Source organism: Podarcis filfolensis (genome assembly GCF_964270895.1).
Source record: "Podarcis filfolensis genome assembly, chromosome: Z".
Classification (NCBI taxonomy): Eukaryota; Metazoa; Chordata; class Lepidosauria; order Squamata; family Lacertidae; genus Podarcis; species Podarcis filfolensis.
The window spans coordinates 28499581-28514994 of NC_139617.1; the positions used below are offsets into that span (position 1 = coordinate 28499581).

General features: G+C 38.7%; 1 protein-coding gene across 1 annotated transcript in view; it reads right to left on the reverse strand.

The window, feature by feature from the left end:
- Window positions 1-247: 247 nt before the first annotated feature.
- Window positions 248-15414, reverse strand: part of ABCB7 (ATP binding cassette subfamily B member 7) — a 50954-nt gene continuing 35787 nt past the window's right edge. The window contains exons 11-16 of the mRNA XM_083596376.1: window positions 14904-15067; window positions 14636-14765; window positions 12826-12997; window positions 6113-6216; window positions 4759-4866; window positions 248-2001 (exon numbers count right to left, since the gene is read on the reverse strand). Coding sequence (XP_083452502.1) covers window positions 1783-2001; window positions 4759-4866; window positions 6113-6216; window positions 12826-12997; window positions 14636-14765; window positions 14904-15067 — 897 coding nt within the window. The 3' untranslated portion in view covers window positions 248-1782. The remainder of the gene's footprint in view (window positions 2002-4758; window positions 4867-6112; window positions 6217-12825; window positions 12998-14635; window positions 14766-14903; window positions 15068-15414) is intronic.

The window sequence follows — 15414 nt, forward strand, 5'->3', positions numbered from 1 at the left end:
GGTAAAGGTAATGAATGAGAACACATTTACAGTTTTTAAACTGTACTTAAGCCCAAAGTATACAGAATGTGCTCAAGAGCTAACATGTTTCTTTATTTACAACTCTCCACCAGATGCTTCCTTAAGGAGAAAAACCTGCAATAGGAACAAAGAAAATGCCACAGAACTAGAACTCAACAGTAACAGGTAAATCTATCTGGACTAAATGTCATCAACCTAATATGTGAAAAGTTTAGAAGAGTCACTGTTTATGAGAATGGTATATTTTTAATCAAAGTCATGTCATACACCCATTTATTACATAAATACATTTTCTTCATCAACACTTAACAACCTACTTGGGCCCAAATGATAGTGACTCCTAACGGCGCCCACAGATTTGAAGACATGCTGCACCGCTCAACAGAAAACTGACTTATTGGTAAAACAATAACAGACAATATTTGTATTGAATTTTCATTGGAATATAACAAAATCATTTCCTGAAAGTTTAATTCTTTTCTTCACACTATTCAAAAGGTGTAACTTAAAGATTCATAGAATTTTGCTCAAATATGAACCCAGACACTAAATAGGCTTAAGAATGACCATCATAGATTTTTGTAAAAATGTAGATAGGGTCAATCTTACTACTTGGTAAACTACTGTGTGGTATATTGCCCTGCTGGAAAAACGAATGAAGAAGCCGAGAGTCCTCAAGGACTAAAGAAAAAGGAAGTACATAGCCAAGGACCCCACCAGGCCTACAAATGAATACAGATGATACAGTGTCTCAGGGCATTTGAATACTTCAATTAATTTCCACTGTGTCTATACTATAAATAGTTCCAGTTGCTGCCTTCTGTGCAGTCATATACATGTAGTTTATTTATTTTGGTTTTATCTTATGTTTGTTTTGTTTGACAGTGGTCTATAGTTGTATATGGACTATGTGTGCTGTCATTAGATCCTGTTTGATAACACTGTATTTTAAAAATTTATAAAAATTATTGGGGGGGGGAATCAATTACTTCTGCACTTCCAGGAGTAGCTGAGAATGGAGATAACTAACCTTCATTATTTTACCTTGCAAGGTACACTGGTCATTTAAAAAGAGCCATTCCCTTCATAATTTTGGGATCTTAGTCCCGCCAGAAATATGTATTTTTCCCTTGTGCTATAAGAAAGGGAATGAGTTAAGGGACTAAGCAGAAATCTTTCTGTTTTGAATTTGCTGCCACAGGCTTGAAATCCATTATTCTTTACAAAAGGATACAAATTCTAACAAACCCAATGATCATTAAAGAATGTTAAAAAAAATCATTTTCTTCACTAACAGAGACATTTGAGTTAACTGGTTTTTGTTAAAACCGATATATAAAAACATTTCTAATCCACCATCAGTGGTGAAGAGCAATATAACGCAAACATTTCACAAGGCAGGTCAGATTATTATATTCTGGCCAGAGCAAAGGGATTTACAGCACTTTACAAACAATTGCTGAAAAAGTGTATACATGTCTTTCACCAAAAACATGTTATCAATCAGATGTTCTGAAGCAGTTTTGACTTGATTCCTATGACTTCATTAATATCTGAGGTAAGGGGAGGCAGATGTAAAACCATCCTTTGGTTAAAGAACTTGTGTTCCACGGGAAAAAGCCTTTTCTTTATTTTTTAACATGGACAACAAAATCTCTGAACTGTTTCTTCTGTTGAATGCAGAAAACAGCTTCAGTGTGAATTTGTGCCATCCTTAAACCAGGGTTGGGATGAAGAAGGGGACAGGAATTGAGCTCACACTCAGCAAGAACAATTCCCACAGCCTTTCACACTGTTGATGATCTCTTCTTGCAGCTTTTTCCTTTCCTCGTCTTTGGACAGGTGATTGGTTTTCTCCTCCCACCTCTCGTTAGTATTTCTGTTCAGCATCCTGCTGCTCTGCGTGTGCCACATTTCATAGTAGAGGCTGCTGGGACTGGTAAGGAGATCTATATGCCTGCCACGCTCTGCAACTTTACCCTGTTTTTTTAAAAAAACATGAAGGCAGTGATCAAAACAGACTCGAGCAGGAAGGAACAGTGCACATATAGCCACCCTGATTTTGAATAAGGAAAGAGCACCCTTGGCTACTTGTGTATACTCAGTGTTTTCTCCTTTCTTCCATGCCCTTCTTACATCTTAGCTCATCTATAATGTCGCCTCTTACTTGTCTTGTCTATAAACCAAAAGTTCTAAATACTGCAACTTTTCCTCATAGCAGTTTTTCCACCCCCCTGATCATTTTGTTTGCTCCTCTTTGAAACTTTATGAACTTGACAATATCCTTTTTGAAGTGAGGTAACCAGAACTGCACACAGTATTCTAGAAGCAGTTGCACCATAGATTTATATAAAGGAGTTGTGCTATAGACAGCTTATTCTTCATTTCCTAATGATCGCTAGCATGGAATTTGCCTTTCCCACAGCTGCCGCACCCTGGGTCAACATATTTATCAAGCTAACTGCTAAGACCCCAAGGTCTCATTTCTAGCCAGTCACTGCCAGTTCAGGCCCCGTGTGAAATTTAGATGCTTGGGCCCTGATATGCATCACTTTACACTTGTTTACATTGAACTGCAAAAGTCCTTTGGGAGCTCTTCACAATCTCTTTAGGTTTTAACAATCCTAGACAATTTAGTATCAGCAAACATGGCCACTTCACTCTCACTCTTAACTCTAGATTGTTTATAAACCAGTTAAAAAGCACAGGTTGCAATATTAATCGTTGGAGGATTCCACTTTCTACACCTCTCCATTTGAAGAACTGTCCATTTATACATACTCTTTGCTTCCTGCAATTTAACCAATTTCTGAACCACAAGAGGACCTCTCCTCTTATTCCTTGGCAGTTAAGCTTACTCAGGAGTCTTTGATGATGTACTTTGCTGAAAGCTTTTTGAAAGTCCGGGTACATTGTTGTCAACCAGATCATCTTTATCTATATGCTTGTTGGCACTCTCAAAGTATCTGACAGGTTCATGAGACAGGACTTGCCCTTGCAGAAGCCACGCTGGCTCTGCTTCATTACAACTTGTTCTTCTATATGCTTGGTTATTTTATTTTTAACCACAATTTCCACCAGTTTTCCCAGGACAAACTTTAAGCTAACCAGCCTGAAATTTGCAGGATCCATCTCCGTAAATTCTTTTTAAAAAATTGGTGCTACAAAAACTGGGGTCAGAAATACAAGAGAGACAGTGGGAAAAGATGGCTGTCTCACAACCAGCACTCTGTTGTAAAAGATTGGTAGCAGCAGTGGTGCAAGGCACTTTAAAAGAAACTGGGCTGCTATTACTAAGTCTCATCAAGGAAAATCCCAGAAATGAAAGCTACTCCACTAAAACAGAATCTGTTGGGATCCAAAAAAAAGAGGGCACATGCACATGCACATGGGAGAGAACTGTGTATGAGCAGCTTAAGGTTTTCAAGTGGTTTCCCTTGCAGCCATTCCCACCAGTGAAGGAACAAACACTGTTCCACTTTATTTCCTGCACACACACACCCCATATTTGGGTCCCAGGAAGACAGCAGACTAGCATAACTCTTTTGCAGTACATACAGTATTATTCAAACAGGCCCTATCCTGCCAGAGAGTAATCCTAAAACGAGCAACAAAAGTGCATTTGGAAATTTGAAATGAAGAATTTAGAAGTTCTCTGCTCTAAATTCTTCTGCGTAACTCGTATATTTAACGGAAGTTTTAAATAAGCAATAATGAAGAATTCATTGTTGAACCGGAAACTGTAAGAGCCACTTAAAAAACATTTTTATCTTGTTACTTTCCCCCAGAATTTGTTGATTTCCCCCCACTGCTTTTTAAAAAGTCATTTGGTCTTTATTTTATTGAATTTACATTGTGTTTTTTAAAAAATAAGTGGGTGTGGGACCCAAAGCAGAATGATTATATATCGAGTGCTCCTTTTGGGGTCCCCCACCCAGAGGCTTTTCAGGGATATACCGTTTCCCTCTCCTAAACCTGATTTTCTGTCTACCATGTCTCCCGACTCTAACAGTCAACATTTGTGACTGCTGAGCATGTTTGATCCTCATCAGGCTGTTTTCCCTCACCCACCTCAGTTTTCTTTCTGAATCTATTTTTGTTACTTCTGCAAACCTCAGTGTTCCCCTTGAGTCTGATGATACCTCCCCCCTTGTGCACGGAACTGGCATTTGGACAGTGGAGTTTGCTGTTAGCAAATATGATGCAAGTTGCCTTGGGGAGTTTTGTGGAAATGTGGGTTACAATTTATTTAAAGCAAAAAATAAAATAAAATACTAGAGATGATCCAATTGCAGCAGGGTATGGTGTATTAAATTTCTCATTTAGTGAAGAGTATCTTGCTGAAAAAGAAATGTCCATGGGGATATGATCTTATTGTCAAATTTCTATTGAATGGCAAAACAATTGCATGCTTTTGAAAAGTAGTCACATTCCTAGTATGCTTTTGTGTAGATGCACATTAGAAATGCAGCAGAGTAAGAACAGAACAAATGCACTAGGGTTTATGAAACACACAATGCTTCTTCCACCACCACCAATCACCCAGTGAAACTAAGTAGGCAATATTACCAGTTTGCTCCTATGTCCTTGAGTGTATGTGAAAATGCACACACTCTTTCAGATATTTATAACTGATGGAGAGCGTGTTTCTAGTGAAATGACCTTAAAGAAAGCTGGGCTATATTTTTTAGCATGGCTGGAATTTAAGAAAGATTGCATAACTTCAGAGAGTCTCACCTGATCCAGGACAATGATTTCATCTGCATCAACCACTGTAGACAATCTGTGTGCAATAAAAACGGATGTTCTGTGTTTCACCACATCCCTCATGGCACTCAAGATGTTCTGTAAGATTAAAGATATGTGAAGCATTGAACATTTTATGCCTTTCAGGGCAGATGGACCATCTTAAGAAAGGTATCAAATGAAAATAATTTAATCACTTGTTAAGAAGGGTCACCAGCAATTTCAAAGTTACTACATAAGAGGTGGCTAGTTTGAGAAATGAAAGTGCAAGGATTCAGGGGCTAGCTACTTTGAAAACTTCCAATACAGATATTACAAAAGCTTTACCATTCTAGATATCCCAACAGGGGCTTTGCTGGGCTTCTAAATCTAGTTTCTAAATAAGGGTAATGTGTGTGCACAGGGAGTGGTTTATTTTTGCTTCCTTTAGAAAAGCAGTTCCTTTAAAAATGAACCTGGGCAGCACAAGACATACATTTTGCTACTTTGCTGATTGCTTGGTGCACACATTGGTGGGGAAAGACGTGATTTTTTAACATGATGCTTTTAAAGTGCAGCTGTGTTGTGTAAATATTCAGCTTCGTTTGACAACCTCACAATAATTATATCAAAATGAAAAGGCAAGAAGTAGAACATTCACTAGAAATTCACATTTGAATCTGTGAATAGAATCCAATGAGGTTACTCTTGAAAGGTATATATTTTAACTTACTACACACTAGAAGGGACCATGTGCCTCAACTGACTGCCAGCAGGCTGGCAACCTTATGAGTGGAGGTCAACAGGTTATTTACTTCAAGTAATCTAAAGTGAACAGAGACACTTAGCAACCAACAACTTCATATTTGCTACAGACAGGATGATTGGTTTAGAAAATTATTGTTGGTGCTGAGATTTCTGTATTTAACAGTTATGGAAGTCTGATGCAGTTGCTACAGTAATGTCATGACTTGTGTGTCACAACATCTTGATGTTTTACAGCTCTACTTGTGAATATAAAGTGATACCAGGCCAGAGGTCTATGTGCACCCAACCTGTATTTCAGTTAGGATGCTCCATGAAAAGGTTTTGCAACAATAATTTACAGGAACTATTTTTACGAATGTTAAGTAGCAACTATCTGTTTCCCCTTCATATCACACTAAGCAGGACAGGTGATCCCAAGTACTTCACAGAATACAAGAGATTATGCTGGAACCTGTTTAGAACAGGTCCCAACTATTTCTGCATCCAGCTCAAGAAGGGTTGCACCCAACTTCTGGCCTTTCTGAATTTGGTAGAGTGGCAAAGCAGGATTGTATAAGGATGAAGCAGGAAAAGTACTGTGTTCTGTAGCTTAATTTACCTCTTCTGTAATTGAATCTAAAGATGAAGTGGCTTCATCATAGAGGATAATGGGAGGATTCTTCAAGATTGCTCTGGCTATAGCGATTCTCTGCTTTTCTCCACCTGAAAAGATTAAACAAACCCACTGAGGGTTATTTTTACCCTTGAATAACCCAACACCAGCACATTTTCTTCACCCACCCAGTGAAATGTCCTTTGCTCCTTCAAAGCTCTCAAAGACTCCAAGCAACTCAGATGAACTATACTTTAAGTGTAATCAAACAACGAACAAAACAAATGCAGCATTGGAACAGTAAGTCTTATCAGAATGAATGAGAAATTCTTCTAGAAAAAGTCAAAACGTACAATCAACTGTCATTCCATAGCTAAGCTACTATTTAGGGCTGCATTCAAACAGGGTTTTCTGAGTATCAGGTGGGCTCATCCAGCATGACTGACAACTGTAGGTGATGCGGAAATTGTGCCTTTTAGAAGAGCACATATTAGCAAAAAAGCACCTGTCTCAGAGTCTATTCCTGCACAACACACGTTGCCAGTTATAGCTGAGAGCATAAACACTGGCCATAGAGGAACCAGGTGTATCCAGGGTGCAATTTTCTCCCAATTCACTAAGGTTACCATTAGGCCAACTTTTCCATGCCACTTTGGATACAAGTTGTGCTATTTTTTATTTTAATAAATACACCCATTTGGGGCTTTAGGGACACTGCAAGTAATTAATGGCTATATATGCATCTGCCTTCCTGTGCTGCATTTCAAAGATTTGACAAGGCTTCCATTTAATTCTTTCATATTCTTGGTGATATGACCTCCTAACTAACACTGACTTGTTTTAGCAAACCACTTTAGGAGGATAATAATCTCATTTCACTTTGAGCCTTAAGTGGCTATGCTGAAGCTGAGCAATAAACAGAAATTGAACTATTCACCCAAGATGAAAATTCTGCTTTTCTCCCCCTTCATAACAACCTAGTCTGAAGTGTGTTGCATTTTTTACTGCCTGTATTTGAAAGAGTATGTCATGACTGCATAATGCATAATGGCCTATTTCCCTTAGTCTCCTCCCATGTCCGTTTCACATTCTATGTCACTCTCATGACAAAAAATTAAAATGTGAGAAGGATTTCTTTAACATGTAACGGACCAGACAGACACTATGGGGAGCTCAGCATGGGTTCATAGAACTCTTGTGTTCAAGAGTCAATTCAAATGTGACCAAATGCCTCCATGGAAAGTTAGTGTGCATAAGAAATTGTATTGACCATATGAAAAGGCACACATACATTTTGCTGCATATACATGCACTGCTAACAGATTGGATTCCCAGCAAATACATCTGAGAATATTGTGCAAATGTTTCTCATTTGACAATCTCATGACACTCTGGTAGTCTGATTCAAACACGGTGTTTGCCTAAAAAGTGTGCAGGAGGTGTGTGGATTTCATTTCTGCCCTGTACCCCAGATTGCTCTAATTATGGTGCAGTATTATGTTATCAAGGCTAACTGTGGCTAATGGTAACTCGATTTCTGTGTAACTAGGGTTCTGCATAACTCATTTCAAATGGTTACAAATTGGGTTTTTTAATAAAACAGGGGTGTTTTTCTGTGCAGCAATGGTATAACATGAAATGCAGCCCTTAAACATCTGTTTTCCTAGAAATGCAGTTGCTGCTTATTGCTCTCCCCATATCATATTGCAAACTGTTTATTTATAACTGCAGTTTCTATGCTTCAGATCACAATTAAATTCATCCTTACTCCACCTTCAAATCCTCATGACTGAAATCCTACAACGTTCTGAGTGTGCAACTCCTATAAAATTAGTGCCAAGCATACAAAACTACACAAAAGACTGCAGTCATTATTGGCTGTGTTCTGCCCAAAATAATTTCACAGGTTTATATTTTCAAATAAATCAGATTTTAAGCACACTGTTTAAAGGTTTAAACCTAACAATAATGAAATGAAGGGAAAGATTCATCATTATTAAATAAGTAGTAAATGAAGAAAGTTTTACTTTCATTATATTTAAATACCACAGACTTTGATTTTGAAATACAGCGACAACTTTCTGATACCACATATTACATCCCCATTGCATGTGTCTCTACTAACAGGTTCACCAGACCTATTAAACAGGTTGTTCAGGATGGTTTGGCTTTAAATTACATTACATCTACAGAAGGTGGTTATTTGATTAACTAATCTTCTAGAATACCTTATTTCTACATTTTACCTAAGATTCAAAAGGCAGGATTTCCCCCATCTGGAAGACCTATTGTCTCTGGTAGTAATTCCATTCTGGAACCTTTGGCTAAATTTGTAAATTATTTTCTGTCACCACTCATACCTAAGACTCCGTCATACATTAGGGATTCGTTCAACAATTTGAATCAGTGGTAATTCCTTCTGATTCTCTCCTCGTGACTCTGGATTTTAAATCTTTATATACCTCATGAGGAAGCCTGCAGCTGTGTATGACTCTCTAGAACAACATACCTTTTCAAATCCTCCAAAACATTTTCTTATGGACTTATTAGACATAGCTTTAGAGAACAATTTCTTTATATATAGAGATACCTTCTGTCTTCAAGTGAAGGGTATTGCCATGGGTAGTCCCATGGCTCCTTCCATAGCCAATTTATTTATGGCTGATTTTGAGCATTGCTTTGTGTACAGTCCTAATAATCCTTTTGCTTCAGATCTGGCTTTCTATCAAAGGTTCATTGATATCTTTTTGATTTTTAAAAATGCCAATAGATTTCCTGACTTTTTATCTTGGATGAATCAACTACTCCCCTCATTAGTGTTTTGACCATAACACTTCGTTACATTTTAAATTGTATCATCCATACAATCTGAAACGTAACCTACCTTTGGGCCAATTTTTGCAGAGAAAAAGGAACTCCCCTACTTTGGACGTGTACAACGAGCGGCAGGTGAGCTAGAGATTGCCCTGGCAAATAGAGGATATCCCCAGCATATTATTCATAAAGCCCAAGTGAAAGTAGATGCATGTGACAGACGGGACATTCTTGTACTCAAAAGCAAAATACCACAAAAACGTATCACCTGCCGACAAAGGTCCGTATAGTTAAAGCTATGGTTTTCCCAGTAGTGATGTATGGAAGTGAGAGCTGGACCATAAAGAAGGCTGATCACTGAAGAATTGATGCTTTTTAATTATGATGCTAGAGGAGACACTTGAGAGTCCCATGGACTGCAAGAAGATCAAACCTATCCATTCTTTAGGAAATCAGCCCTGAGTGCTCACTGGAAGGACAGATCCTGAAGCTGAGGCTCCAAAACTTTGGCCACCTCATGAGAAGAGAAGACTCCCTGGAAAGGACCCTGATGTTGGGAAAGATGGAGGGCACAAGGAGAAGGGGACAACAGAGGACGAGGTGGTTGGACAGTGTTTTCGAAGCTACTAACATGAGTTTGACCAAACTGCAGGAGGCAGTGGAAGCCTGGCGTGCTGTGGTCCATGGGGTCACGAAGAGTCGGACACGACTAAACAACAAATTCTACTTGTTAATTCAGTGCAATTCTGTTACAATTGATTTTGACAGCTCAATGACTAAGCTCTTTAGCAACGAAATGTTGGATTACTGGAACAACATCCAAGCACTGAACCACTGGTATATCACAAGTGGACTTTTATTACTGTGTTTGCAATTATTTAAGATAAAAACTATTTTGTAAAGAGAAGAAATTAGCACCGAACCACTGATATATTACAAATGAAATCCTTATTTACTGAGTTTGATATTGTGTAAGATAAAACCTATTTCGGAAAGAAACTACTTCAACATTTAGGAAGTCACAAATATAAGTTAACTGATTCCCAGAGGAGACTGGCATCATACATTTAGAAAGTCACTGACATGTTCTTAATGTATCTTTTTGCCATATTGATGGCCTCTCTTGTTGTCATAAGTGACCTATTAGAACCCAACCTGTGAAATTAAGACATTGGAGAAGTTAACTGGCAGGCACTTGGGTGCCAATGCTGACAAGGCCCAGCCTTCCTCAGCTTGTACCTGTAAGCAGAGGGAGCAAATGGCCAGTAAGCAGGAGGGAGAACTTAACTACTGGAGGGGGGGCGCACAGTGGTTTTCCTCTATCATTAAAATTATGAGCTGCATAATGAGCTGCTCAAATTGAAGGAGTGAGGTAGACCTCGAAACTGCAGAGCATGCGGTGGCACAAGTTTGGTTCTTTGGGATCACTTAAGTCTCAGGACCAGAAATGTTAGAATCCTTTTCTGATCAGAAATCAATGCCTGATCTGCTGAATTCCAGTTGAGGCCTCACACTACTCAACACTAAAGGAGATATCCCCGGGTCCAGAGATTTTTTCTTTTTCTTTCTCTGTTGTTTCCACCTTTGTTTACTCAAGTCATCCAGTGTTTTCGTTCTGCAGGTGTGGAAGCAGTTTGGATCATTCTTCCAGTTACATGATTATATAAAAAGTGCTGGGTACATGTAGGAGGAAGTAACTACAGTGGTACCTCGGGTTACAAACAGTTTGAGTTACAAACACTTTGGGTTACAAATTCTGCTAACCCGGAAGTAGTACCTTGGGCTAAGAACTTTGCTTCAGGATGAGAACAGAAATTGTGCGGTGGTGGCGGCAGCGGCAGTGGGAAGCCCCATTAGCTAAAGTGGTACCTCAGGTTAAAAATGGTTTCAGGTTAAGAACGGACCTCCGGAATAATAATAATAATAATAATAATAATAATAATAATAATAATTTATTATTTGTACCTCAGCCATCTGGTTGGGTTTTCCCAGCCACTCTGGGCGGCTTCCAACAAAGATTAAAAATACATTAAAATGTCACACATAAAAAACTTCCCTGAACAGGGCTGCCTTCAGATGTCTTCTAAATGTCAGGTAGTTGTTTATTTCTTTGACATCTGAAGGGAGGGTGTTCCACAGGGTGGGCGCCACTACCAAGAAGGCCCTCTGCCTGGTTCCCTGTAGCTTTGCTTCTCACAGTGAGGGAACTGCCAGAAGGCCCTCGGTGCTGGACCTCAGTGTCCGGGCAGAACGATGGGCGTGGAGACGCTTCTTCAGATATACTGGGCCGAGGCTGTTTAGGGCTTTAAAGGTCAACACCAACACTTTGAATTGTGCTCGGAAACGTACTGGGAGCCAATGTAGGTCTTTCAAGACTGGTGTTATGTGGTGTCAGCAGCAGCCCCCAGTCATGAATTAAGGATGAATTAAGTTTGTAACCAGAGGTACCACTGTACTACAAACAGATTCATGACTTAAGCAAGCAAATACTTGGAGATATTTTAAAAACAAGTGGATTTAAAAAGAGCCAGTTTCCTTTTAGCTTATTCAATTCTTGAGTTTTAATGAAGTCCCTGTTCTTTTTATGTTGAAAGGATGTACACCAGGACCACTGTAGGAATGCTGCATATTAATTATATGAAATATGCAGCATTAGCTTTCTCCAGTTAGAGAAGCAAATCTCCTGCGGCCACTACTATGCTGTGGAAGATGGAATCTGTTTCTTAGAAGCCTCAGGCACCCTACAGTTTCCATTACATAGGGCTCAGCATCTGAAGAGGGCTATTATTACTATTATTACTACTACTGCAATTAAAACACAACACTGATATTAAAACACTGTATTGTGCAGTATTAAAAACTATTTTTTAAAAAAACAATTTACATTGTTGACATGGGATAGATGTTATTTCACACTGTACAAAGATCAATGTCCTTCATTTCAGGTTCATCTATCTCAAACACTTTAGAGCCATGTAGTCGTAAATCCCCCCCAAATATGTAATAAAAACCAAGCACTCTAGCCTCCTTCTGCCTACCAATCTATGGAAGAAAAAAAACTCAACCAAGCAGAGTGAAGCAAATAAAAGGAAATCTACCAGTATTGCATAATATCTACTTACAACAGAATGCTCCCCTCCTTAACAATGTATTTAGGGTTTAACGCCAAATAATCCTAGAGATATTATCCCACAAGACAAATAGTCACTATTTTCTTTAACATGAAACCAACATGTCTGATATCCAAGAAATTCACAAAAAAGCTAAAAGGGCAGTTCTAAGGGGCAGAGGATAGGGGTAATGGGCTCCCAACCCAGCACCATTTATCGTCATCCCCCTTAAGTCCAATTCTGACATTAAATCCTCACATTTACACACAGCCAAACAGCACATTACTAGGACTATAAAATAATTCCAGTCTTTAAATTACTTCATTTTCAACATGACCTCCTAACAGAGGCTAGTATTTATTATAGAGAATTTGCACATTTACAGCGAATCATTTTTACTCAGATCAAATGCACTATGAAGTATCTTTATACTTGCCTAAGACTAAAAAGCATACATCTTTCATTACACAGAGCAGCCATGAATCATCTAAATTCTAGTTAAATATTTTGTTGAACACAGCTGCATTATTGGCCACATTACATTTTGGGAGTGGGGAGGAATGAAGAATAATGGTAGCTCTCTGCTCTCTATACCACAGGCTTCTAATTGACTTCATGGTCAGTGCTGGAATTTCAAGGCAGCTGGACTACCATTTAATAATAAATTCGGCATTTACCTTACTGCAAAGCAAGTCACCTTACCAAAAGCTGGGGTGAGCTACATACTGTGCAATAAGCCTGAGGCTAGCAGAAAGACTGGAAACATGGAGAAAAGTTGCACATTTGCCAACCTACCTGACAGCTTCAGACCTCGCTCTCCCACTTGTGTGCTGTACCCATTGGGCATTCTGAGAATAGCATTATGGATTCCTGCCAGCTTTGCAACAGCATAGACTTCTTCTGCAGAGGCATTCATGTTGCCATACAAGAGGTTGTAGAATATGGTGTTATGGAAGAGAACAGAATCCTAGGACACATGCAAGCAGAACAATACCTCTCAAAACATGAAATGCCAATTGACAAGTCAGAGGGTTTTCTGAAATGCCAATAGTGAATTGTCTGGAACCTTTCACTAAGCCCCTTCAGGCAACAGCATTTCCAGTGACATTTTAATGAGGGGTTAAAGATACTGCAAGGATAATTCTCCTCCAAGAAAGCAAAAGGGGTGTGTGAGAGACAAGAATGAATAGATAATTTCTGTTGTTTTGGCAGAAATCAAAATGATTATGTAATTTAAGATGCAGCACCGAAAGCTCATGGGGTTAGCTGAAATAGCTTCATTCACATTCTGATACTACTAAATTATCAGAGCTTCCCAAACCATGAAAATTTGGCATTTTTTCACTTTATTTAAAATATTTGAATTCTACCTTTATGCTGCTTAAATGAAAGCAGGTAAGATAACCAACAGTGTATGATACAAAAACACAAAGAAATGAGATCACATTAACAAATGGATGGTAAGATGCATAAGGGCAAAAATACAAACTAAAAACAGCAATGTCAAATAAACTTGATCTAAGTTGATACCTGAAAAACATAAGCAAGAAACTAGCAAGCATGTCTTAAAAAAAGACGTGAGTCTGCCAGTGAAGAGACCAAGATTCTGTTAACTACATAACCACAGAGAACAGAGGGATTTCCAAGGAGGCCTTTATTGACAGGCTCTGCAACTCCCTTTTTTGGAGAAGTCCATTTAGGCCTCATCTATGATGGTGATTAAAGCCCTTTTATCTCCTGCTGCTTCTTTTTGATGTGTTTTATGACCCTGCTTTCTTGCTTGCTCTTCTATATACTATTATGTAATTTATAGAATTATTTTATTTTGTACTTTATCTTATTTGCCTTGGGCAGCATTGTGTGGAGTGGTGGAATAAAAAGCAATAAAATTTTGTGGAACTCACTCAAAAACTTCATTTAAGTTTCTTGAAATGGACAAAACATACTAGAAAAGTGAAGACAAGATCTGGACACAATTTCTATTTTCTGTCTACCAAATATTCTTATTTTCCACGTCACTGGTATTTTTAGTGTTTTTATAATAATTATACATAATATGTTTTTTAAAAGTAGTAACCAGCAATACCTGGAAGATCTTATGTCTCCACATGGTCCTGCATGTATTTCTCTATTCATCAGAGGCCCTTTGGCTTCCTCCATCATCTGAGGTGGCTAACTAGGTGGTGCCCTGGCTTTGGAATTCTCTCCCCACAGAGGCTTGCTGAAAGACCACTCTGCTAAATAAAGACCTTTTTATTTTGCTTTAACTCTTGCAGATTTGCTATTTGGATGCCGCTTTTACAGAGTAGCTGTTACAGCTTATTTTCAGTCTACTGGCTATTTCATTATGTTGCAATATTTTATGGTGTGACAGCCTGAAAATGTGTTTGAAGAGCAGTTTGTAAATCTAAATAAAGACTGAGAAAACTGTAATTCTTGCCCATGTTCAGTGAAACTCTTTATGGTTGTTCTTCCTCTGTGCCCTGGACTGTCATCCTGAGCTGCTTCATTGCTCCTGTTTTCAAATCAACACTGCAGTAGCTGTGGCTACAGCATCAGATGTTTGCAGGGAATTATGGGTTCCAAAGGAGAAGTAGTACAATACCTGAGGTACAACTCCTATGGATTTTCTCAGGCTGTCCAAACTGATGTTTCGTATGTTCTGGCCAGAAATGTAAATCTCCCCCTTCTGAGGTTCAAAGAAGCGAAACAATAATCTTACTATTGTGCTTTTCCTTTAAACAAAAACAAAAACGAAAAAAAGAGAAACAAAGTTAGAACTTGGGTTACTTGCTTGGTGTATCTTTATCATGATTTTAAAATAATAAATAAATAAATCAATGATGCAGAATTTTGCGCATCTGTTTACCCACCCTGACCCACTGCCTCCTACAATGGCCACTTTTCTTCCTGCAGGGACTTCAAAAGACACGCCACTGAGGACTTTCTGCCCCTCAAGGTATTCAAAGTGCACGTTATCAAAGGCGATGGTAGCAGTCTGTGGAGTGATCTGCAGGGGTGGAGCCAGCTCTTTATCCTATTGAAAAAAAAGCGCTGCTTTACACACTGCCCAGAAGGTATTTCAAAGAGTTTAGCAAGCTAAACAATGGATCTAATTCAGTGCAAGCTACAGCCACTGTTTTCTCCAAGGGGGCGGGGGGAGAGAACCTAGCCATTTCAGTCACACAGGTAAGAGTCTCTTCTACCCACCCCCCGCCCCCTATTTTTTCTATAAAGCTCAAGAATTTCTGATGTAATAGTCTGGCTTCTAGGCAGCGTTCTGCATAATAAATTCTGCATCATTAATTAAAGTGATAAAATAATACTTCAATGCCTGGCATGCACACAAAGTATGACAATGACAAACACACTGCTTTGGCTTTT